The 24003-nt window shown below is 63.3% G+C and overlaps 3 protein-coding genes across 3 annotated transcripts; 1 reads left to right on the top strand and 2 right to left on the bottom strand.

Annotated features, from left to right (window-relative positions):
* Positions 1-34: 34 nt before the first annotated feature.
* On the bottom strand, positions 35-14746 carry CHLRE_02g094600v5 (uncharacterized protein). Its single transcript, XM_043059492.1, has 30 exons — positions 14361-14746; positions 13670-14159; positions 13352-13459; positions 12923-13100; positions 12484-12650; positions 11726-12254; positions 11448-11558; positions 11120-11265; positions 10668-10889; positions 10418-10485; positions 9934-10257; positions 9528-9703; positions 9306-9348; positions 9043-9161; positions 8616-8816; positions 8316-8484; positions 7885-8131; positions 7416-7685; positions 7048-7234; positions 6680-6872; positions 6331-6521; positions 5948-6190; positions 5680-5798; positions 5299-5466; positions 5007-5110; positions 4577-4785; positions 4216-4322; positions 1766-3985; positions 1251-1625; positions 35-1044 (listed from the first exon to the last, which is right to left on the bottom strand). The coding sequence occupies exons 2-30, from the start codon at positions 14030-14032 to the stop codon at positions 718-720; spliced, it is 7884 nt and encodes a 2627-aa protein (XP_042927126.1). The 5' UTR covers positions 14033-14159; positions 14361-14746; the 3' UTR covers positions 35-717.
* A 200-nt stretch (positions 14747-14946) lies between these two features.
* On the top strand, positions 14947-18848 carry CHLRE_02g094650v5 (uncharacterized protein). The gene is made up of 8 exons (XM_001701762.2): positions 14947-16021; positions 16203-16708; positions 16883-16985; positions 17179-17294; positions 17587-17688; positions 17838-17886; positions 18042-18232; positions 18458-18848. The coding sequence occupies exons 1-8, from the start codon at positions 15661-15663 to the stop codon at positions 18695-18697; spliced, it is 1668 nt and encodes a 555-aa protein (XP_001701814.2). The 5' UTR covers positions 14947-15660; the 3' UTR covers positions 18698-18848.
* A 2-nt stretch (positions 18849-18850) lies between these two features.
* CHLRE_02g094700v5 (uncharacterized protein) lies at positions 18851-23276 on the bottom strand. Its single transcript, XM_043059493.1, has 6 exons — positions 22482-23276; positions 21826-22324; positions 21616-21694; positions 21362-21488; positions 21050-21178; positions 18851-20877 (listed from the first exon to the last, which is right to left on the bottom strand). The coding sequence occupies exons 2-6, from the start codon at positions 22301-22303 to the stop codon at positions 19732-19734; spliced, it is 1959 nt and encodes a 652-aa protein (XP_042927127.1). The 5' UTR covers positions 22304-22324; positions 22482-23276; the 3' UTR covers positions 18851-19731.
* Positions 23277-24003: the final 727 nt, after the last annotated feature.

Below are 24003 nucleotides of genomic sequence, written 5' to 3' on the forward strand. Positions count from 1 at the left end.
CCGGCGCGGAACGCTCTGAGCCCCGTACCCAAAGGCATAACGTATGTTACAGAGCAATAATGGGGTGTTAATGTGTGTAGGCTGAGTCGGCATGTAGGGATTTCGTGCGGTCGCGGCCGAGTCCGACCGGTTGCAAGGTTTTTCAAAATTTTGAATTGTCACAATTTAAAGGCTAATAAGACAAACCCACAAGTGCATTGCGTAGCAAACTTACGACAAAAACGGAAGCTAAATCCAGCACCTCACGAAAACGCTCGCTTCCTTATTTGCTCGCAATGGGCACCGCCTGTAAATGATTTGCTTTCCCCGCACTTATAACGGGCACGCAAGGGAACTGCGGAAAACTGTTGAAGACGGGCTTCGGTCTGCACGAGTTCGCGGCTCACAAATCGCGCTATTGAGGAAGTATGGCAAAACAATGAAATCGCGCTCCTGTGGCGAGCTCGCCAAACGGGCGCGACTTTGGCGGTCTGTGTAACAGGGCCTACCCGATGCCATTGAGCCCGGTTCTCCTCGGCGGCTATTCGCGATAGTACTGCATGTGACCCAGGGTCGTTTTCAAAGGTCCATTTTGACCATATACCCTGGCAGCATAACTACACAACACAGGCATCAATGGTCAAGCGTACGCACGCTCAATGAATCACAACTTTTTTCCATAACACAACTTCGTTCGCTCCTCTCCACAACGCTGCTTGCCTACCCCCAGGCTTGCTCTCACAGCCATGCATTAGTGCCCGGGTGCCCCTGCTGCGTCCCATTGCCGTACATGCCCATCGCCATGGCCATGTCTTGCTGCTGCTGCTGCATCATTGCAGTCTGCTGCATCAACACTGCCTGTTGCTGCATGGCCGCCTGCTGCTGCATGGCGGCGGCGCCGTACGGATCCATCATGGCGGCCGCCGTTGCAGAATCCATCCCCATCATCATGGGGCTCATGCCCATGGGGCCGGTCATGCCGCCCATGCCGGCTGCGCCCGGGTACATGGGCGACACGGGGCTGCTGATGGCGGCCTGGGGCATAGCCATGACTGCCGCTGGAGCCTGTACGTAGGTGGCGGCACGGGGGCTTGTCTCCAATGCCATGCCACCATGGGGCAATGCCGGTGCACGAAGTTACAACACTGCGTCCTCACACCCGTTGCCCCCACGCCCGTTGCCCCGGGCCAATCGTGCAATCATCCAGCTAGCGAAGACGCAGAAGCCGACGCTTTCGAAGATGGCAGGCACCAGTGTGCGCACGCACTCACCATCCAGGGTCCGACGGAGCCGACGCGCGGCGCCACAGCCATAGATGCCCGCATGTTGTGCTCGGCTGCCATGGCCGCAGCCACCGCCTGGCTCTGCCGGTGCTGCTGCTCCATCGCCGCCATCGCCGCCACCTGCTGCTGCTCCGCAGCCATTGACGCTGCCGCCAGCGCCGCCTGCTGCTGCTGCGACATGAGCATGGCGGCGGAGCGTGTGCGAGCACTGGCGCCCATTGCGGCGGCCGTCGGCGGCGCCATGAGGGACGGCCGTGCGGACTGCATGGGCGACTGCATGGGCTGCTGCGTATGCAGCTGCTGCGAGTCGTACAGCTTGGCGGCGGCAATGGCGTCCTCGTCCCCGAGTTCGGCGGGGGCCACCTGCGTTCGTGAAAAACATAGGGAAGGCAGGGCAGGTTGCTCATACATGGTAGGTGACAGGTCATGTCAGGGCGGGCCAAGGCATAGGGTTTACAGCCGAACGTTTGCAGCAGCAGGAGTCATGCTGCAGCACCGCGAACCTTGCCACTTGTCTGGCCGCTGCGGCTGCGGCTACGGCGGAACAGGCACACCAGCACCGCGCACACCAACACCGCCGCCAGGCCGCCGCCTGCCGCGGCGCCGATGATCAGCGCCATGTTGGTCCAGCTCCTGCCGCCGCCGCCCAGCCCGCTGGCGGCGCCCTTGCTGTCCACCACCTCCGTCGACCCCACCAAAGTAGGCGCTGCCGCCATCCAGCCGGCGTCGCCCAGGGCCTTCTGCAGGTCGCCGCCGTGCACTGCCGACGTCAGTTGCGCCGAGGCCGCCGCCGCGTCATCGCGGGTGGTGTAGCCCACCAGCACCAGCACCACATCCACGGTCGCGGCAGCTTGTTGCAGCTGCCGCCCCATGTGATGCTGGTGCCGGTGCTGGCGCTGGTGTTGGCGCTGCGACAGCCGTTGCGACTGCTCCAGAGGTTGAGGATGCCACTCCGTTTGCCCGTGCTGTAGCAGTGGGGCATTGATTATGGTGCCGAGAGAGCCCGAGGGGCTGCTCTCCGCCTCTTCGCCATTGCCGGCATCCGCCCGCTTGACTTGTGGCACTGACGCCGCAGCGGCCCGGGCGGCAGCGAATGCGTCCGCCGTGATCGCCGCAGCTGCAGCTGCCGATGGCGCAGTGGCCATGATGGCTGCATGCGCAAGTTCAGCCGCCGGCGCGGCATCCTCAACAGCTGCGGTCTCTTCCCCGTCGAACGACCTGTCCTCAGCCTCCTCGCCCTCCTCGTCTTCCGAATTTCCTGCCAGCAAGCTGCCGGCCCCAAGTCCTCCTTGCGGCGCTACTGCGGCAATAACCTCAGCCCCGCTACCCAACGCTAGGCGCGTCGGCGCCGGTGCTGGCAGCTGCGCCGATAGAGCCGCTAGCTGCGCCGTGTGCTGCTGCAGCGCCGCTGCCATGCCCCTGCCCGTCAGCCCGGGCACCGCACTGCGGCCGCCGTTGCGGCCCGGCGCGTGCCCTGCCGCCACCGCTGTCGCACGTGCCGCCATGCGGCGCAGTGCATCCGCCTCGTCATCCAGCGCCTCCAGCGCGGAGCCCACGGATGAGGTTGCATCACCCGCAGCTCGAGTGGCCACTTGCGGCTGCCCCTCCGCGGTTGCGTGCGTGATCGTGACCTGTTGCTGCACTGGCCGCTGCAACGTGGCCTGTGTAAGGGCACTTGCAATCAGGGCACGTCCTACAGGGCTTGCGCTACTACCGCTGCTACTGCCTGCTACGGCGCTGCGCATGCTGAAGATGGGCACGCCATCCTCTCCCAACACGAGCCCGTTGAGCAGCACGGTATGGCCGACACCACCGCCGCTGCTGCTGTTACCCTCGCCTTCCGCTGCTACAACCTCCGGCGCAGCGCCTACAACCGCGGCATCCTCCGCGTCCGCGCCGGGCGGCGCCCGCTGCTTCGCAGCCGCGCTCATCGCACCCTGCTCCGTGAGCTTAAGCTCCTGCTGCTGCTGCTGCTGCTGCTGCTGCTGGTGCTCCTCCTGCCGGCTGCTTCCCGTCACCAGCTTGGGTTGCTGCGTGGACACCAGGTCTGTCAGGGCCGCACCCGACACACGTGGCTGCCAGAACAGCTCATCCAGAGCCGTGAGTGCCTGGCGGCGGGCAGCCGACAGCGCTGCCTCGGCCTCTGAGCCGACTGCGGTTGCCGAATTCGCTGGTTTGAGACCCAGCGCCCTGGCGGAGGCCAGAAGCGCCTCCACCACCCCCGGCTCGTGAACCAGAACCTCCTCCGCCTCCACCGCCTCCACCACGTCCTCCGCCACAGCTGCTCCTGCTGGATCTACGGAGGCCCCCAGGTCCTGCATGGCGTCAGCGGCATCGTCGGCCGCGTCGGCGTCGGCGCCTGTACCTGGCTTCACATGCTCGCTTGCCCGCCCTACGCTCTGTGCCAAAAGTGCCCCTGCCGCACCCTGCCCAGCTGCCTGCCGCTCCTCTTCCTTGCCGGCGAACAAGGCTGGAACGTTCATGAGTGCACCCTCAGCCGTGTGCTCCTGACCAGGGCCATCGCTGCCGCCGCCGTGCGCAGCGGCGCCGCGCTGGCGCATGGCCGAGCCCACTAGCCAGCTCAGCAGCTGGCGGCGCCGGCTGCTGGAGGCTGCGGCTGCGGTTCCCGAGTTGGTGTTGGCCACGGGAGCGCTGAGGCCTGTGGTGGTCACATCCACTGCCAGCAGCGACGACACGGCGCCACGCAGGATGAGTTGCTTGGTCTGTGCAGATGGGCGTGGAGGAGGTTGCAGGATACAAGGGGGTTGCAAAGTTGAGGAGAACACAGGGTGGAAGAGACGTGCGCAAGGAAGCATGACCTGGTCTCTGATAGCTGAGTGGATGGTGAAAGGGGGCGAGACCGGGTCCTTCGCACTACCGTCGCATAAAGAGAAATGAAAAGCACCGGGCCGGGCAGCAGCCTAGCAGCCTAGCCCTTCTGCTCCCCTCACACCTGCGACAGTGTGGTGGTGCCCGACACCTCGCCCTGCAGCCGCAGAGTGGCGCGCACACTGAAGCCGCCGCCGGCCTTGTTGCGCGCCAGAGCCGCCGCGTACTCCTCTGCAGGCGGCACACAGCAGCACACGGGGGGAGCCGAAGGGGGACCAATAAGACAAGTTGCAGATGCATTGTCCTGTACTGCAACCCTCCCCACAGGTTGCATGTTGCTCGTGACCATCACCGCCGACACAATCCCATCACCCGACCTGCGAACCCTTGCACAAACGTATTGGCAGAAAGCAATCTCCCGACGTACGCCCGCCACCAAACCCCAGCACTCTGGCACTCCTTGGTACTCAAGTTTTCTAGCTCACCAGCGGTGTTGGGCATGTTGGCGAAAATGTTGAGTGCCAGTGAGGAGTTGTAGCCGCGCACCGTGGCGTTTGCCAGGCGGTACGAACTGGCGGCGCTGCGCAGGTACGACACCGTTATGAGGCCGCCGCCGGGCCAACCGTCGCCGTACGAGTCGTACAGGTACAGCATGGAGAAGCCAGATGGCACGCATGCGTAGCTGGTGTAGGTCCTGTGGATCACGAAAGGAAGGAGGGGCCAGCGCGAGGGAGCATGGATTATAGTTGCATAGTGGCGTTGCCATAATTGGTGCGAGGCAAGTGTGGGCTTCTGCGGATTACTGCGCATGGTGCGCATGGCGCATGGCCCGTACATGGCATACCACCACCCTGCCCACCCCGCGGTGCGATTTCACTAGGGATGGTGGGAACAAGCCGCCTCCCACACACCCACCTGTTGTCCTTGTACAGGCTGTCGGTGATGGACAGGGAGGGGTCGCTGGAGGAGAAGAACGAATACACCTGGGCCGGCAACGTGCCGCCGGCCGCAAGCATCACCTGTTGGTTACAAGCAGGGGGAGGGATGGGAGAGGGATGGAGGAGCGCCATAACTTACTAGGCGCGGGCGCATGAATACGGTTGGTGTCCCCAACGATAGGTGTCTCAACGTCCCAAAACCGTCGTGCACTAGGTCAGGGGAACCCCTGCGCAAGGTCTTGCACACGCACACATCTGCTCACTCATACCTGCTGCGTGGCCCCGCCAGTAGTTGCACTGGCGGCCGAGGTGCTGGCGCTGCCGCTGCTGTTGCTGCTGCCGCTGTTGCTGCCGCTGGCCAGCACCACGCGGTACCCCACCAGCACCCAGCTGTACTCATTGGCGTAGGAGGCGGTACGCACGTTGATCATGAGCAGCTGCCGCAGCAAGGGATTAAAAGGAACGGTGCGATGAGCAAGAGTCAGGTTGGTATCAGCCGAGAAAAGAGGGAGGCCCAAGCCTCAAGGGTGAATGAAGTGTGCGCGCTCCACCGCAGAAGAACTGTAGCCATTGCCCTCGACGACAGGTGAATAGCCAAATGATGACTGCCCACTATTCCACCAGCTGAAGTCCATCCCACCACCCCGCACCTTCTGTCGGTCGCTGCATGACGGCAGCGCCACACTGCGCTGTGCACTGGCGGTGTAGGAGGCGGCGAAGCCCGCGCCTCCAATCGAGGAGTCCGAGGTGAAGGTCAGGCGGAACATTCCTGAAAGGCAGGGGCGGCAGGGCATAGCGTGGAGGATTCAAACATGGCAACACTTCCTTCCACCCGGTGCAAAACCGGACGGCTGAGTGCTCGGATGGCACTCAAAATCCATGGCACCTGCTCAGTATATTCCTCCCCCTCGCTCTCACCCGTGTCCGTGTACAGCGGCGCTGGCAGCAACGAGGCGCCACCAGTGCCGTACAGCCCGCCACTGAGTACGGCAACCACGCCGTCGCCGTCCTCCACCAGCAGCGTGTCGTACAGCGTCTCACTGGCGTACGAGCTGAAGGACAGTTTGATGTACGACATGCCGGCGGGCGAGATGACCCAGCTGCAGTTGGTGAGGGGGGCGTAGGAGGTGCTGCCGGCCACAGGCGTCAGCGCCACGTTGCCTGCGGGTGTGATCCGAGGTCAGGGTCATTTGTGCAGGTTTGGGCGGAAGCAGCTCAGGCCAGGCTTAAGCTAGGCTGTTTCCGTTGCTAGTGAAAGTGAAAGAGCTTGGGTGCTGTGTCGCTGCGGAATCCTGGCCCACCTGAGGCGCCAGTGAGGGTGGTGCTGCGCGCGCAGGTGGGCGCCGGCGCTAGCAGCTCGGTGCACAGGAAGGCGGCGGGCTTGGCGAAGGTCGCGGCGAACGGGGAGCCGGCGGCGGCGCAGCGGCTGTCCATGGCCTCAAGCAGGCTCAGCCGCAAAGAGTCAGTCAGCGTGGCGCGGGCGCAGGCGGACCTGCGTGGCGTGTTGGTGGAAGAGGTGAGATCGATGGTACCGTAGTCGTGGTGGGGTTGGTTGTGCCTCCCGCAAACGCAGTAGGAGCTGCGCCTCCTCTCCATCCCTCCTCAAGCAAGGAAACACGTTCATCAGTGCACCGCCCTCCCCGGACTCACCCTCCCGCCCGGCACAGCGCCTTGAGGCAGTCCAGACTGCACACGTCCGCCAGCGCTGCGGCGGGGTCCAGCCCCGCAGTCTCATAGGCGCTGGCGGACGTGCCGTTAAGCCGCAGTGCGGGGCAGGCGGGCAGCAGCAGCTGCACCAGACAGTCGTCGCCTGCAGACAGGGAGCAGAACTGCGAGATGGAGGCTGCAGGGGGGGGCACGACACGGGGCGGTGGGGCAGCGGTGAGGCGCGTGTTTTGGGTTGTGGGTGGTGAATAGTAAGGGTCAGGGGCAACGCGAGCTAACTAATTACATGCCCGGCTGCAACGGTTATAACACATCGCCCCCGCATGATTACCGTAAGATGCTTCGGAACTTACAAATGCCGAGCTTGCTTTGCAGCTGCTCCGCAACCTCCATGCTGGCATTCAATTGCGCTATAGAGGCCGCCACGCGCGTGGCGTCGGCGGCGCAGGCGCCCGCATCCCCGGCCCGCACTGCCGCCGCGCACAGCTGCTCCAGGCATGCGGCGGAGGTCCAGGCACTGTACTGGAACAGGTTGGTGTCCTGCAGCCCGTGGCGGGGACAATGATGGTGGTGGGTTATATCCAGCATACCGTGGGACCTTTGAAGTCTCAAGAAATATGACGAACAAAAAAATCAATTCTGTTTCATTTGAAGTTTGAGTACGGTACCACATAGGGTATTTTAATATCATGCCGCATGAGTGCACAACACTACAATTTACCTTGGGTAGACCGTTGGGGCAGGCGGTGAGGTCCTGCGGCGTGCAGGAGCGCGCGTTGCAGGTAGCGAAGGCTGTGGCGGCGGCGTTGATGGGGCACACCGGCGCAATGCCGTCCGCCCGGTCAGCCGCGCTGGGGCCGTTACGCCAGGGCACGCAGTCGCCCACTGTCACGCTGCCGGACAGGGTGGCTGGCAGCACGCAGGGCGTGTTGGAGGGCCCCGCGGTGGGCGGCACGGCTAGGCCGCACAGCCCAATGTGCTGTCCGGCAATCTGCGGAGCATGGAATGGCACCATACATGGATGGCGCGGCTCTGTAGTGCATGCGCGCTTGTCATTGCGGCTGCGGGATAGGAGGCTACCAGAAGCATGCGGCCTTGCAGCGGGGACTAGGCGAAGACCATGGCCGTGTAGCGCACGCTCAAGCCGTAGCACCGCCCTGGGCCACATTGCCACTGTGCCACACGCTTACCTGGTTACGGGTGACGCAGCCGGGCTGCACCATACACCAGCGGGTGGTGTTGTACAGGCCCTCAGGCGCGGGGTCGGGCCCCGGGAAGCCCGCAAGGCACGTGCCGTTGTACCTCACGCCGTTGTAGGTCCACGTGTTTGCACAGGAGCAGCCCTCCACCGTGCGCGTCTCGCAGTAATCATAGCTGGTGTCGTTGCTGCCGTGCGCGCGGTAGGCGCTGGGACAGGTGCTGAGCTTCACCGTGCACCTGCGTGTGGTCGCAGTGGACATGGTCACATGGTGTATTGTCCTCCGGTTGCATGTTGCGGATGTCGCATGCATTTCGAAATGTTTCTTTCTGCTATCATATGTAGCGCTGCCTGCTACTCCCGTTACTACGGGTCTCTTTCCCAAACGCTGAACCTGGAGCGGACTGACATCAACTGACTCACCAGGCCCCGCGCGAGAGGGCGCGTGCGTCGTTGCGCACGCACTTGCCGTACATGAGGGTGCTGGTGTTGCGGGTGGGGTCGGCCGGGTAGACGTCGGCGCAGGTGCAGCCGGACAGGGTGCGGGACCGACTGCAGTAGTCCCAGGGGCTGGTCGTGGAGTTGATGTCGCCTGCAGCCACCACGCAAGCGACACCATGCCGATCAACAGGAAGGCGCATGTCTACTTGGCACGCGCAAGCAAATCGGACCCGCAAGCAAAGCCGTCGCGTTGCCCTTTAAATCCAGGAGCCCTCAGCTTACCGCGCGCCTGACTGGGTTGTGTGCAGGAGCCGGGCTGGATTGGGCACCAGGCCCCGGCGGTGTCGTTGTTAGGGTTTGCGCAGCCGTTGTTGAGGGGCGCGCCGTCCGCCGCCCGCCAGGACATCAGACAGGTGCAGCCGCCCACAGTGGTGTGGGCGGTGGCGGCGACATCAAAGGTGCCCACCAGATAGGCGGTCTTGGCTGCGGTGTGTGAGGCGGGTGGGATGGATGGATGGCCGGGTTGGATGAAAGGGGAAGCGTCAGGCGCGGTGCCGAAAGTCAGAAAGCTCCTGTGCCTTGCTGTGACATCGGCTTCAACTTGACAAATCCCCGCTGCGCGCGGTTCTGGTACAGCGCAGCACCGCGTCCACCACGCTGCGAAGTCACCGCCCTGACACTAACCCGGCACTCCGTCCGGCACACTCACACAGCGACACGTCTCGCGCCTGCAGGAACAGCAGCAGGTCCTCGTCCAGGTCCACGCCCAGCGCGTCGGCGGCCACCGACACGTCCACAGCCGACACCCGCACGGTGCCGTTGTAGCCCCTGAGGCGGAGGCATGGCGGGTCGTGCAGAGAACGGCGAGGGACTGAAGGTGCGGGCGCGCCGTGTCATCAGCATGGCAGTGCAGTGAAAGACCAGCTGGCACATTCACAGCACGAAACCAACTATGCGACCCATCGCGCTCACCACTTCAGGCAGCCGCTGTACTCGAATGTGGGTATCTGGGACCCTGCGCACCGAAGCAAGCACCCAGGAATGCACGCACTGGGCGTGTTAGCATGTAGCCACGGATAGCGCCCCGAACGCCCAGCCCACTCGCCGGCGCGGCACCCCCTCCAATGCTCACCCCACCCATCACCTCTGCCAACCTCCCACGCTGCCTCCCTTATAGGACTCGCCGTCGCCCACCTGAGAAGTCACGCGGCAGCTTGTACATGAGCGGCATGATGACGCCGCCCGCCGCCGCCGCCACCTCGCCGAAGGCGCCGCTGGCCTGCTGCGCAAACAGCTGCAGGCTGGCCCTCCGCGTGGCGAAGTAGTAGGTGTACTTGAGGATGGCGGAGGCCATGCGGGAGCGAGGCGAGCTGTGTGGGGCCCAGGCGACGAAGAGGATTTGGAGGTAGTGAGAGACAAGCGTAGGCGATGGGAGGAACGTGGTGACCGCACTAACAGCAGGGCCGAAAGGTACATGCGCCACACGCCAGGATTGGACTGGGAAGGGAACAAGGGAGCAAAGGCTCCGCATGCTCTGGTGGTGACATTGCGACCTATTTCCAAATACCAGGATACGCCATCCCAAGCCCGAGCATCGCACCTGCATGTGGGCGCATATTTGACGTTGGCGGTCAGCGAGACGCTCACAGCCGTGGAGCCGCCCGGCCCCAGTATCCAGTCCTCGTTCGCGTACATCAGCGCCGTGCGGCTGGGCGTGTATGCGGCCTCAACGGCAGCCGCAGCCGCTGCCGCGGCGGCAGCCGCAGCGGCAGCGGCCGTGGTGGTGGTACTGCTGCTGTTACTGGCAGCGCTGCTGGAGGTAGAAGGCAGGCGCTGCGTGATGCCCCAGATGAGGCGGCGCCAGGAGCCCGTCACGCGGGTGCCGTCGATCAGTGCGGATTGGGATCCGGCCAGCACATACGACCTGGCGGCGAGAGTGGGGGAGCGTAAACATAATCCACGCATCGCCAGATGTTTTGGGGCCGCCCGCATAGCTACTCGGTTGCCAGGGGATGAGAAGGCCCCATGATGATCCGCACGCCTGCCGGGCCGTTGAGCACGTGCGCCCCATGACCAGTACTCACTTTGCGGTCGCATCCACAAAGCCGTAGTACAGGGACGCACTGAGCGCCAGTGGGCTGTTGAGCGTGGCCTAGCGGGAGATGAGGGTGGAGCGGCGGAAGCGAGCGGGTTACGGTGTTGGGCAAATGACAACGCCGTGCCGGAATGGAGTACACGCTATGCTGCTCTGGTTGATATCCGCACAGCGCACGCACGTGGCCCAAGCCATGGCCGACCTTCCTATGGTGTCAAACCACTGACACACCCACCCACCTGCAGGACGTACGAGTCGGACGCCACCTCCAGGTACGGCACGGACGCAGCGGATGGCACGAACCCAAAGGCCGCGTCGGCAGCCCCGCCCGACCCGCCGCTGCTGGTGGCTGACGCCGCGTCGTACAGCTTCGCCAGGAAGGCGGCCCAGCGCCCAGCGGCCGGCGCCAGCAGGCCCGAGGCGCCGGCCAGGCGTCCGTAGTCCACATCCATCTTTGAGGCCTGGATGTGTGGTGTGCGAGTGGGCGATTGTCAGTCAATAGCATGGGCAGACGCGAAGGTCGAATAAGGATGGAAGTAGCTCGCTCTTGTAATGTGAAAAGCACGTGAGATGGTTGGCAGGGGTGCGGGCGCAGCCTGTGCAATACCCGTCCCGGGCAACGCACGTCCCCCCTGCCCCTGCCCCGGGCCCCTGCCACAGGCAATCTACCCCAAACCCCGAAGCCGCCCACCTGCAGCGGGAAGTATATGGCCAGGCCGGTGCCCTTGGGCAGCTCATCGTCGCGGCCGAACGCCAGCAGCGCGGCGGCGTAGGCGGACCTGGCGGCCGCCACGGCGGCGGCGGCGCCCGAGCCCAGGCCCGAGGCAGCCGCCAGCTCTGCGCGCATGACACGGTGCGGTGCGGTGCGGCGACCAGGTGCGATACGCGTTTGGGTTATGGCGGATGGGCAGGCGCGGCGCATGGCGGATTGGCAATGCGGAAAATAATTAGCTCCTGGCGTGCAGCTCAAATCCACTTATCCCAGCGCCGCATCAGCTCGCTAGTCGCCCGCTGCTCACCCGCCAGCGCGTTCCCCATGTCCACGGTGCTCTCCTGCTCGCCGGTGCCCATCTGAGCCATCACCGTGCGCCGCCGCAGTATCACCGACGCCACCGCAGTGCCGTTGGCGCCTACGTGTGGGATGGGGTGGGGGATGGTGGGACACACATCTCACTATCAATGTCTCGGGGTACGAAACTGCGCTACATGTCCTTGGTGATACCAAACCTGGGCTTCAAGTGAGCACTGGGCGGCCCTGGCATTTCTGAAAACGATTAGTCCGGAGATCCAAACGCACCCGACAGCGCCGTTATGAGTGAGTCGCTGAGCGTCGCCACCGCCGGTACCAGCGCCGTACTGAGGCCGCCCAGGTCCGTGAGCGCCAGCGTGATGCCCGTGGTGCCGTACGCAACAGCCTGGCCCTTGTACTTCGAGATCCAGATCCCGGCCACCGCCGCCTCCTCCGCCAGGGCGCCGCCGGCGGCGGCCGCACTGACCGGCGTCACGGAAGCGATGCTGCCGCTGCCCGCCGCGGCGGCGGCCGACGCCGCGCGCGTCATGTTCCCCAAGGCCGTGTAGTCCCAGCCGTGACCCGGCTCCAGCAGCTCGCTGGCAAGCAGGCTACGAGCGTACGGCGCCAGCGCGGATCCGACCTCGTACATGCTCATCAGGCAGGCGTCGAATCCGATCAGATCCAGCCGTCGGGATCCGCCGGCTCCGGCCAGGCCCTGGCTGAGGCCGGCCACGAGGGTGGGGATGGTGAACTGGTCGCAGCCGGAGGGGCTGCTGGCCGTACCGGAGGAGCACGTGTCGTCCACACCGTAGCCCTGTGGCCGCGAGTGGCAAGCGTGCGTGGGTATGGATTACATTGAGTGTGAAAGCATGTAAAGTAATTGTATGTGGAGCAAGGCATGCCGCTCTGCTCAGTGCAAGTGCGTGCGTGCGGCGCATGCAGGCGGAATGGAGCAGGGCTGGCTTGTCTCCAGTAACCGCCTCCCCAGTCCGCAGCCAACGCATCGGCTGTCCTTCTTCCACACCCCAGCCGCGCCTGCGCACCTTCCAGCCATTGCCGTGGTCCCACAGCACCAGCGCGTACTTGCGGTTGGCTCCCGAGGGCGACACGCTGCCGAAGCGTGTGTAGGCGCGGGTGAGGAAGGCCGCCAGCTGGTCGGGTGAGGCCATGTCTATCTCGCCATAGTCACGCTCCTGCTGCAGCGCACCGCCTGCACAGGGCAACGGCGCACCGTGTGAGATTTCAAGTGAAGAACGGCAAGCAGAGATCACAAAACACCCGGCAGCAAGCCCTTTGCGACAAGTTGCCGGGTCAGGGCATACGGTAGCAGTCGCCAGCCTGCATTCAGCACCTCACCTTAACCAGCCCACCAGTCTACACCCGTCACCCTTCCCACCACCCATCCCACCACCCCACCATCCCTCGCACCACCCCACCCTCCCTCCCTCCCTCCAGCCCATCCTTCCGCCTCTCCCCACCCACTCGGCAGCACCAGCAGCTCCTTGGCTGTGGTCCATGTGGCCTGTAGCAGCCCCAGGTCCAGCCCGTTGAAGCTGGGCGCCGCCGGCAGCGAGCTGCTGCAGGAGGCCACGCCGCGGTCCGCCAGCAGCAGCACGTCGGGGTAGGCCCACTCGGCGCAGCAGCGAGACACCACCTGGCCCTGGGAGCGAGTGGGCGGAGGGGGAGTGGCGGCGTGGGGGAGGCGGTGGTGGGCTCAGGAATTGGGGCGATGGGGAGCTGGGGGATTCCAGCCCAAGTGCGCTGGGCTACATGGCAAGCAGCTGGGCTGTGTATGTGCTGAAGCGATGGGGGGGGAGTCATGAAGCATGAAGGGATGAAGCGTTGCTGACCGCGCCGCGGCCCCGCGGCTGACGCACTCCACAATACTCCGAACACCTCCGCGCCACTCACCCCTCCGCAGCTGGTGCGGCCCGTGACCACATATCCCAGCGGGCAGGCGGCGCCGCAGGTGGTGGTGCGGCAGTCCGTGGGCTCCGCCGCCATACCCTGCATCATTTCCTGTGGTAATGACGGGGGCGGAGGCACGTGTCATTTCGCTGGGTGTGGGATCCTAACTTGGAGGACTTGAAAGTAGGAGCAGGCACTGGGCCCGCGCCGTGTGTATGACTGCACAGAGATTCTCCGCCTCGTAAAGATCGGCCAGACAACCCCTTGGCCATGCCCGGGTACGACCAGCAGTCGCCCCGACACATTGTGAACAAACCCCACCAGCATATCAAGGAGGCCAAAGCATTCCAGATTGTTGTCCGCCAGCATGTACACTAGGAACGTCCACTTTGCTGGCAGCGAAGATATGCTGCCAGAAGAGGTGATTGTAGTGGTATTGCGCGTCGCGGTGCTGTTGCTGCTGGTGGATGCGGCCGTGGTGTTGGAGCTGGCCTGTGCCAGGGCTCCCGGCAGCGCTGCCCACGCCAGCAGCGCCAGCAGAAGTGCGGCCGCGGTCAACTTGGCTCGCAACAACCCAGCGCCCGGCACAGGCCCACATTTCCAACGCGCGCTCGGGACTCTCCGTGAACGTGGAGGAGGTCGGAGCGCCGCATCAGGGCCGAGGGTCGGGAGAGGTGCGGCCATTGCGTGCCGTCACCTCCTCCAACCGTTCACACCCCGTACGTCAGACCTGGGCAACACCACGCCAACGCGACGCCCCGCCCCGCTGCCCCGCTCTCCGCGGCATCCTAAGACCCGTATTACTGGCTGCCTGCGGAAAGAACGGGAGAAGACCAGCGGGCAGTGGACTTCAATGCGGACTCCCCGCAAGCCCTACACCCACAGGTCTTCGTATTAGGTGATATCGAAACAAACCTAACGTGGTCTGCAACCAGAGCCACCTCTCGCTCATCCCGAGAGTTTCCAGTGACATTCACATCCCTCAGTCAAGTCGCACGCCTAATAATAGTACCTGGCGCTCAGACTGTTGTTGTCTCAGGTGTCTGAGGCACCAGTCCACGGAGCGTGCACAAGCTCAGCTTCAGCGACCGCTTTGCTGACCGCTTTGGGTCTCCTCGGCGACAAGGCTTCTAGCAGCGAAGACTAGAGCTATCAAGCATCCATGGGCAATTTCATCGAGTAAACAAGAGCTTTGCAGCCGCAAAACGACACAGACAGACTAGTTTTGCTCAGTTCTGACGACTCGTTTGCTCAAACTGGGCACAAGTAGTCACAAGTTTGTTACTTAATGCCTATGATAAAACCGGCGCATCAACTCTAGTTGTTGAGCGATCGCGACTCGGAATTTCATCGCGCGTTTCAGCAGCCATAACGTCGCTCAAGCGCCTAACCATTTAAATATTCGTTTTCAACCCGCAGTGCATCCGTGAGAGGGTTCGAGCGCGGTCGTCCACTGACCATGCTGGGGGAAGTCAAGACTTGGTAGGGGGGAAGGCAAAGGCGTGCACTGTGACGGGGTTGCGCACGGTTTCGATCCGGGACTTGCGGCCAGTACACTTGCCAGTCACTTTAAGAAAATACATCTAGCAACATATTGTGAACTGAGACTGATCAGCATTGAATCGATTTCGCTGCACGACGGAACGCTTGCCAAATCGACGCGCTGCTCTGTGCTCAAGTAATCAAGTTTTGCAACTTATCATATCAGGATGCACATGAGCATCGCGCTGCGTGTCTAGGGACAGAGGCGCTTACTTCGGACAAGAGCCCGGGCAGCTCTGAGCCTGCTGACCCACATGGCGTCTGGGCCAGTTGGGAGGGTGGTCAGCCGCCTGCACCCCTGCGTCCTCCGGAGCGCAACCACACCTCTGGACGTAGCCGTGCGCTCAAGCTGCGGGCTCGCAGCACCTGGCACCGGATGCCCCGGATGTGCCTATGACCTCCGTGGGAGGGAGGCTGGTGACACTGCCCGCGCGATGCCACGCGCGGCACCAGGCTTGTCCTCCAGCACTGCCAATGCTTATGCCAGGACCAGAAGCAGTACGCTACGCATCTTCCGCTCTAGCCTCAGATTCAGCGCCGAAACATCGGGATCGCATTGGGGGCTGGTGGACAGGGCTGGGTCACGCAGATGCGGTTCGGGGCTTGCAGCTCAGCTCGTGCAACCGCCCACACGCCACCATCAGCCACCAGGACAGCAATTTCAGCACCAGCCGTATGCCAGCCACATGCCACAAGCCCGAACGCGGCACCGAGATCACAGCTTCTTAACCGCTACATCAACTGGAGCAGAGGCAGCGGGGCCCAGCAGCATGCTGGCCCCACGCGGGGTGCCCCCATTGAGCCCTGCGTGGCTGTCCGGGACACCAGCGGCGGCACCTCTTCACACCAGGTGGCCATTCTCAACTTCCTTCAGCACAGCTGCCGCTACCCCGGGCAGCGGTGCCAGCATGACCGGCACTGGCCCAAGCAGCACAGCCGGCACAACCACAATGGGTCCCGCTTCCGACGACGGCCTTGATCCCTTGGAGCGGCAGCGGGCGCGGCGGGCAGAGGCGCGAGAGAGCAAGGGACCCATGCCACAGCGCGGGAAGCTGGTGGACGCGGCGCGCTTCAGAGCGGCCGGGGGCCACGGCGGCGCGGGTGTGGCGGCGTTTGAGCCGGTCGGGCGAGGTGCGTGTAGGCTCGCAGGTGACTGGTGGAAACAACAAGGAGCTGCCGGCGAGGATGCAAAAGTTGTGGGAGGGGTAACAGGCGGCCCCGTTGCCCGTGACGCTGCAACAAAGCCATCGCAATATGTCTGAAGGCGGTGTTAGCACAAGACCGATCCTGCTCATACCCTTCCTGGCCGCAGGGCGAAACCTCGCTGCATTGGGCGGCAACGGCGGTCCGGGGGGCGATGTGTTGGTACGAGCCAGCCGCGATGCGCCCGGCCTCCACGGCATTATGACGTCTGTAACGGGTGGCCGCGGCGGCCCCGGCGGCGCCGGCGGGCAGTCGGGCGGCCGGGGGGTGGACAGGGTCGTGGAGGTGCCGCTGGGGACCACTGTGCGGCTCGGGGCAGACACGCGGGGGCTGCAGCAGCAGCAGCAGCAGGAGCAGAGGGAGCAGGGGCAGGAGGCAGGGGCGGGGATGTGGGTTGAAGGTGGGGAGGTGGTGTGGGAGGACGTGCCGGATGACGAGGACGAGGACGAGGAGGTTCAGGAGGAGGATGGCGAGCTTGGAGATGAAGGGGAGGAGTTGAAGAGCAGCGAGCGTCCGGGCAGTGACGACGAGGGTACGACGATCGGCGGAGGGCCACACGGCGGCCGGCAGGACAGCGGCGTCGAGCATGTGGTGGAGCTGACACAGCACGGCCAGGTGAGTGCGAGATGGGGAGGTGCAGGATCGGTACACGGGGGAGGTGCAGCGGCGGGTTGGTTGGACGCCCATGCGAACACTGCTACAAGGCACCATGCTCGCGGCAGACACTGTGTCGTGAGGCACGAGGCCTGGCTTGACGCTACCATGTGTCACCGTCGCCACCGGCCGTAGGAGCTGCTGGTGGCGCGTGGCGGCGCGGGCGGCCGCGGCAACAAGTCATTTCCGGCGCTGGCGGGACGGCCCGCACCCGACACGTCGGAGCCGGGGCAGCCAGGTGCGGTGATCGTTAGGGAGCTGAATACGGTACACGCGGCCTGCATGGGAACGAGAGTGATGATCAAGCGGGGCAGATGCCACAAACATGACTGGGTCCGGCGCACTCAGCACGCACCACAACGTGACGATCGCCATCCACGCCGCTGACAAACGGTACCCATGTTTGCCCCCGCCCGCCCGCTGGCGCCCAGGCGAGCTGCGCTGGGTGATCCTGGAGACGCGGCTGCTGGCGGACGTGGGGTTTGTGGGGCTGCCCAACGCCGGCAAGAGCACTCTGCTGGGAGCCATCACGGCGGCACGTGCCAAGGTGCGGGCGGGAGAGGGTGAAGCACCGAAGCAGCGGTATATGCTACCACGGCGTCGTGTGGCCTTACACAAATGATCAGTGCACCAGAAGCGCATGAGCACGCGCAGATGCACGCAAGCACAGTCACAAACACACATCTGGTATCGCATCGGGTACGCTGTCATGCATGTTCTCTTCCCTTGTGCTTTCCTTATAGACACACACACACACACACACACACACACACACACACACACACACACACACACACACACACACACACACACGCATCTAAACAAACGCTCCCATGCAGGTGGGCGCCTATGCCTTCACCACGGTGCGGCCCCAGCTGGGCACCATCACCTTCGAGGACGGATCTCGCCTGGTCACAGCTGACATCCCAGGACTGGTGCAGGTGGGTAGGGGGTTGCGGATACGCCTGGCAGCTGAATGAGCAGACGTACTGCTGTCGAGCGCACGTGATTGAACGGCATGGTTCACAGACACCGCTTTAATCGGGTGATATTTTGTAGACGATCGAACCTGCTTGCTTTGGCGGCGCAGGGGGCTCACGCCAACAAGGGCCGCGGCAACGCCTTCCTGCGGCACATTGGTGAGTCCCCGCGCTTTGGGTTGTGCCTGCATAGTCTGCACCTGCACTAGGGTCGGGACCGGGCATGTTGATCGAATCCTTGCCATCCACTCGACAGCTGCATGCACAGCCCCATGACAGCCGCTGATGCCGCCTCTGTGCCCAACCACACGCAGAGCGCTGCCGGTGCTTGGCTTACGTGATTGACCTGTCGGGAGGCACAGGGAGCAAGCAGGGCGGCGGCAGGGGCGGCGGCAGACGCAAGGCGCCGCCCCGCCGGCGTGACCCGGGCTTGGAGGAGCAGGAGGCATTTGCGTCCCTGGGTACGGAAAACCTGACGCCAGCGGAGCAGTTGGCAGTCCTGCAGGTGGGTGCCGGGGGCCGAGCATCGCTTGCAACCTTGCACGTGTGCATGTGTGAGCAAAGCTTAATCGAGGGGCGGGTCAATCGACACCGTGCGTGCATGTGTGTACATGCGCACCCGGGAATGGTGTTGGGGTTATCAGCCGACTGCTGCACGCAGATGCAGGTACACGCCTGCCACCAATTGCTCCTTAACCTACGTGGCGCTGGCCACTCCACGAACTAACAGGACGAGCTGGGGCGCTACAGCCCACGCCTACTGGAGGCGCCGGCGCTGGTGGTCGCGAACAAGCTGGATGCAGTGGCGGACCCGGCGGCGGCGCTGGCAGAGCTGGCGGCCGCGACGCCGCTGCCCATTGTACCCGTGTCGGCAGCAGGGCGAGTGGGGCTGCGGCGGCTGACGGAGGCGCTGAGGGTGGTGGTGCAGTTGGGAGAGCAGAGAAAGGCGCCGGCTGTGGGACCAAACTGACTTTGTTACGAGTCAGCGTACTGTGCATCAGCAGCGTGTGCGAGAGGCTGCACATGCCATGCGGACATGCGGTCACTGCGGAGACAACTGCAGGTTGTCGCACGCACCGCAGCTGTTGTCGTCAGTATGTGCGCACAAGTTGACATAACGTGTCGGAACTCTTGGAAGAAGCTGCTATTTCAAGTTGCCAACTGGTTGTCGGCAGTTTCTGTATTACAAACACCCTTCCGAACACGTGTACGGTTTGGTAGAAGTACAGCCCGCCGACAGCCACGCACAAGCTTCCTGGGGCGCCATTCCCGCCGAGGAATACCCCATGCCGCATTAGGCGTGCTTTAAACCACATCACACTGACCGTCCCCAAGTGCCTCCACATCCATTAGCCTTGACAAATGGCTTGAACACGGTATCTAGAAGCGTCCTGGAGTACACACACGTCAGCTATCGGTCAGTATGGTTCCGTTCACACACCCCAATGCACTACCACGTGCTTCACAGCCGCATCGCATCACCCACGGCCTTTGGGCTACCAGAAGCCCGAATAGCTTGTATGGCATATTTACCAAACGCAAACGGCAATAAAGGCAATCACGGCAACATGCTCACCGCACCACTGCTGCACAGACTCCTGCCCATGTCTTTAAGGCGCATGCACAGCTTGCTCATGATCAAAGAGCACCCCTGCTCAATATACGCACAGCGACTCGCTGCCCCCGGATCGCACGGGATTACTGCGTTGCAGGCATTCACAGCCTGCATCATGACTTCCCCCAATCGACACCAAGTCGCGCACTTCTGCACACCCCATCCGAGCTTGCGTCCAGAGCCCCGCCCCGCCCCACGACTGGCAAGCAACACCCGATGGCTGGACCTTATCGGCCTTAAGCCTGAACGTAACAACGCAACAACGTGCCATTCATCCACACTCCAAACCCCACCCCTCACGTACACAGGCGCTACTGACGCATGACACAGATGCCATGCACCACCCTCCAGCCTCACTGGGCGCAGCATGTATAAGAGCACCGCCGCCCTTACATGTCGTCCACTTTGCTAAGCTCCTCGTACCGCCGCTTGTGGGTGTCGCGGCTCTGCGTCATCTGTGCCAGCTGCAGACGCAGCCGCATCACCTCCTCTGCCGTCGTCTTCTCTGCAGCCATTGACTTATCCAGTTCCTGTGCCAGGCGTGCCGCCCTGGCTGCCTCTTCGTCGCGCCTTTTTTCCGCCGCCGCCTGAGCGGCCTTTGCGGCATCGCGCTCAAGGGCCGCAGCGGTAGCCTGCGCCTTGGCAACCAGCAGCTCCTGCTCCTTGATTTCCAACTTCCTCGCAGCCTCCTCCACCTCCAGCTTCCTGGCCTTGCGCTGACGCAACAGCTCCACATGCTGCTGGTCCTCCACCTCCATCACCGGCTCCGGCGTCAGGCGCGCCGCTGCGACCTCAGCTTCGGCACCGCTTGAGTGCGCCGCGCCATCTGCCATCACCACATCAGCGGCACCCGCCGCATGGGGCACAGGTGCGGTCGCCGCCGTGGTACCTCCAGCCCGCCCCTCGCTGCTGCGGCGCCGCCCGCGCTGCAGCAGCCCAGCGTCATCGGCGTCATCCATGGCGCCCTGCGCGGCCACCGACACGCCGCCCGAGACGTCCGCAGCGCCGTCCCCCATCCGGCTGTCCTCGAAGTCGGGCAGCAGCTCCCGCGGCTGGAGCTGCTGCTGCTCCGTGGCAGGCGCCGCCTGGTGACCACCGGCGGCTAGCACCGCTGTCGCCGGCGCGGGTCTGGGCACGCCGGCGGTGCTGCTTGGGCCCGCGCCCTGCGCTGCGGCAGCATCCGCGGTAGGTGTGCGACCAGGAGTGGTGATCACCGCGGCCGCGCCGCCGCCGTTCACCTGCTGCTGGTTGGCCATGCGGCCGGCGGCGCTCCGCGCGTCCTCCGCCGCACCCTTCCTGGTGGCCACACCCGCCGCCGCTGCGTCGGCGGCGCCGCCAGCCGCCGTGCCGGCGCGGTTGACCGCGCCAAGCTGAGCCAGCAGCGTCAGGAACCTGCCGCCGGGGAAGGGCGGCACCTCGCCCTGGAGGCGGGAGGGCGGCAGCCGGCCCGCCGCGCCTGCGGCAGCGGCGGCGGCGGCCTCCTCCGCACGCCCAACCTGCTCCCGCACCACGCGCGCGTAGTAGCGCACCTGGACCTGCGCGCACGGGTTGATTGGAAGTGGAGAACAATGAGGGTGCGTTCCCAACATGCAGCTACGAAACAAGGATCTGCCTGTCAGGTTAAGTGTGCAAGTGTAGCTGTTCAGGTCCTCTGCAGCTATCAACCTATCGAATCGGCGCTGCAGGACATAGGACTTGCGGGCTTACCTTGATGTTAGACTTCTTGGTGGAACGACTGCGGGTCGCGGCAGTCTCGGGCAAGCCCAGGTCAGACTGCAGTTGCTTCAATGGCACCCGAATCCACACCATTGAGCCCGGCTCCAGCTCCACGCAGGACTGTACGTGTAATTTGATAGATGCAGACAAACTTTAAGGGCCAACTCACAAGCTGTTTAGCAAATCAGCAGTGAGTCTCCCACTACCGTAGACGCCCACGATGCCTTGGCTTGCACACGAGCCACACGCGCCCGACGCCGCAAACATTCTAGTTGGCGTAATCCTACGCACGTGCATGCATACCTTGCGGTTTTTGTCAGCATCTTGGCCTCCACCCTCATCAGCGCCAGCGGCGCGCACGGCCTTGACACGAGCCAGTGCAAAGCACGTCGCGCTGGTGTCGCCCGGCAGCGTGTGCGAGGCACGCGGTCTGCATCAGGACACGCACAGGAGAGTATGAATTGTGGATCATTACTCGTATCGAGGTGTCAAGCAAGTGGGTGTCAAGGCGCGAAGGAGTAACAGGCTATCTAGGGGAGGTATTTCCACAAACTTACAGCAGCGGCGCGATGTACTGGTTAAACTGGCCCTTCTCGCGTGCCGTCAAGTACACGAGGTCACCCGGCTGAAATTTTCCTGCATGTGCAAATGAGCAGGTGATAGCAACAGGTGAGCAGCCATGAGCAGGCATTCAATACATGCATCAGCATACTTCCTTGCGGCCCAACTCAGTCATGGCATATTTGACGATCGCACGAAGCGCATACCTGACCGCACGGCACGCTGCGTGAGGGTCACTGCCGGCTGCGGTTGCGACAGCGCCTGCATGTCCGACGGCACGTGCACCATGATGATCCGCTCTCCCTTGGGCACCTTCACCGTCGCAGCCGCGGCACCTTCATCGCCGCCACGGCTCACGTCGCGCTGGTCGTCGTCGGTGCTCGGCCCCTCCTCATCGCCACTGCCATCCAAGTCGTCATCGCTCTCCTGCTCCGCGCTCACACGACCCGCCCGTGAGCCGGTGCCAAGAGCGCTAGCGGCCGCCCGAGGCGGTTGTTGAGCAGCGCGGGCAGTGCCGCTCATGGTTGCCGCCGTCGACTGTTCAACCGGCGGGAGATTTGGGGCCGGACCCTGGGCTGTGCGCTCTGGTGCCATCATGACCGTGGTGCGAGCAACCTTGCCACCATTCTGCACCTCAGTCAAAGACACGCGCTTTGATGAGGGCCTTTGTTGTTCAGGCTCCATAATCGCGACCTAGAAAAGAACCTGTGCAAGGCCGAAAAGCGCAGACAATTAGCCCAGCGATGAGCGCAGAACGGAATCGCTAGTATCTCGGGCGGTCCAATCGGCTGTGCGGGCTCTACAGCTACCAACCTAAAATGGATGGTATAGGTTCCTCGTGCGAGAATACGGCTCTACTCACCCTGGCCTCTGCGCTTCTCGCGAGGACGCCAAGGAGCCGCACAGAGTGTTCAGGGGTTGTAGAAAGACAGACGAAGCGAGAGGCAGGACTTCTCTGCGGCAGCTGCGCAAACCCACTAGTCAAAATGGATGAAGGCAGCAGAGTGGGGCCAATGTGACTTCAATGCGTGGCGTTGAGATATCATGCACTATGATACATGAGCACAATAGGCTGCCATCAAAGTTTTAAGAGAGAGCGAAGCGCGCGATTTGCCGTGCTATGAAATGCAATGAGACAGGCCGTTTTGGGCCGACTCAACGCGGACACGGGCCGCTTACAGGGATGAGTACACAGCACCTTTGTTACCAAAGCTGTATGTTATCTGAACGCGCATAATGAAAACACGCTGTCCTCCTACAGCTTCCCGCGGCTCTGCTCGGGCCTGGCCGACGAAGGGCCCACGGAAGGGCCCAGGCTATCTAGCTAGGCTAGTGCCCGGGTAGGACATGCACCAACATAGAACACTGGAATGGCTCGAGACTAAGCATCAGAGCGCGAATGTACGGATGAGTGGCGGGCGCAGGGGAGGGCGAGTCGAAGCAGAGGTTGGAACCCCTGTGACTCGTGAGGAAGCGCTGCAGGTTGCAAAAGGGAATGCCGCGGCTGAAGTTCGGGTCAGAGCTTCGTCGCGCGACCTAGGGACCAAGTGCGGTTAGCGGAAGGTTTGCTGTCGTCGCACGCTAGAGCTGGCGCGGGCGTGTGTGTACAGTACAGATGGGGCAAGACGTGGGGCAAGGTGGCTCAAAAGAAGTGCGCCGGAGAGAGCCACAGCTTGGCTTTTGGCTTTGGTCTTGGACATGCGCCCCAGTTTCAGACCACTCAATCCTTCCTGTACCGTAATCTAATACGGTCGAGTCTGATTAAATGCTTATCGCAGCTGTCGGGGGGGGGGTACCAAGTGGCACCAAGTGCCAGACCCGATGCCCCGAAATCCCCTAGGAACCCCCTTGAGGGGACGACCGACCCCCCACGGACAAAACCTTGTTGTTTAGGGGTTAAAACCCCTCCAATTTTACTCAAAGAGGTGTCAACCGACTCCTCTTGACGAGCACTATCACTCCATGCCGTCAGCGGTCCTGTTCTGAGGTTCGGTCAGAGGCGGCGGGATCCTATCCATGAATCGGGGGGGGGCGGGGGGTAGAATTGTAGGAACAAACTTTTTGACCCCATGCCACGAAACCTTCCGGACCCCCCAACCGACCGACCGATCGACCCCCCCCAGCCGTACGACCCCCAATTGACTGCTCTCGGTGAGATCTATCGCTATGTAAAATAATTCGCCTTGGGAACACATTTTCACCGACCGACATGTGGACATGTCCACCCGTCTGCCGACAAGTATCCCGGCTATGCAACGGCTTACTCCAATGTTATTTGATAGTACGCAATTTGCAGAGACGTTCATCCATGCAAAACCCGGCCGGCACCAGCTGTCCCTGACCAGTTCCCCAGGCATCTCCCTATGCACGTGTGCTGACTCTGG

Source organism: Chlamydomonas reinhardtii, chromosome 2 (genome assembly GCF_000002595.2).
Source record: "Chlamydomonas reinhardtii strain CC-503 cw92 mt+ chromosome 2, whole genome shotgun sequence".
NCBI classification, from domain to species: domain Eukaryota; kingdom Viridiplantae; phylum Chlorophyta; class Chlorophyceae; order Chlamydomonadales; family Chlamydomonadaceae; genus Chlamydomonas; species Chlamydomonas reinhardtii.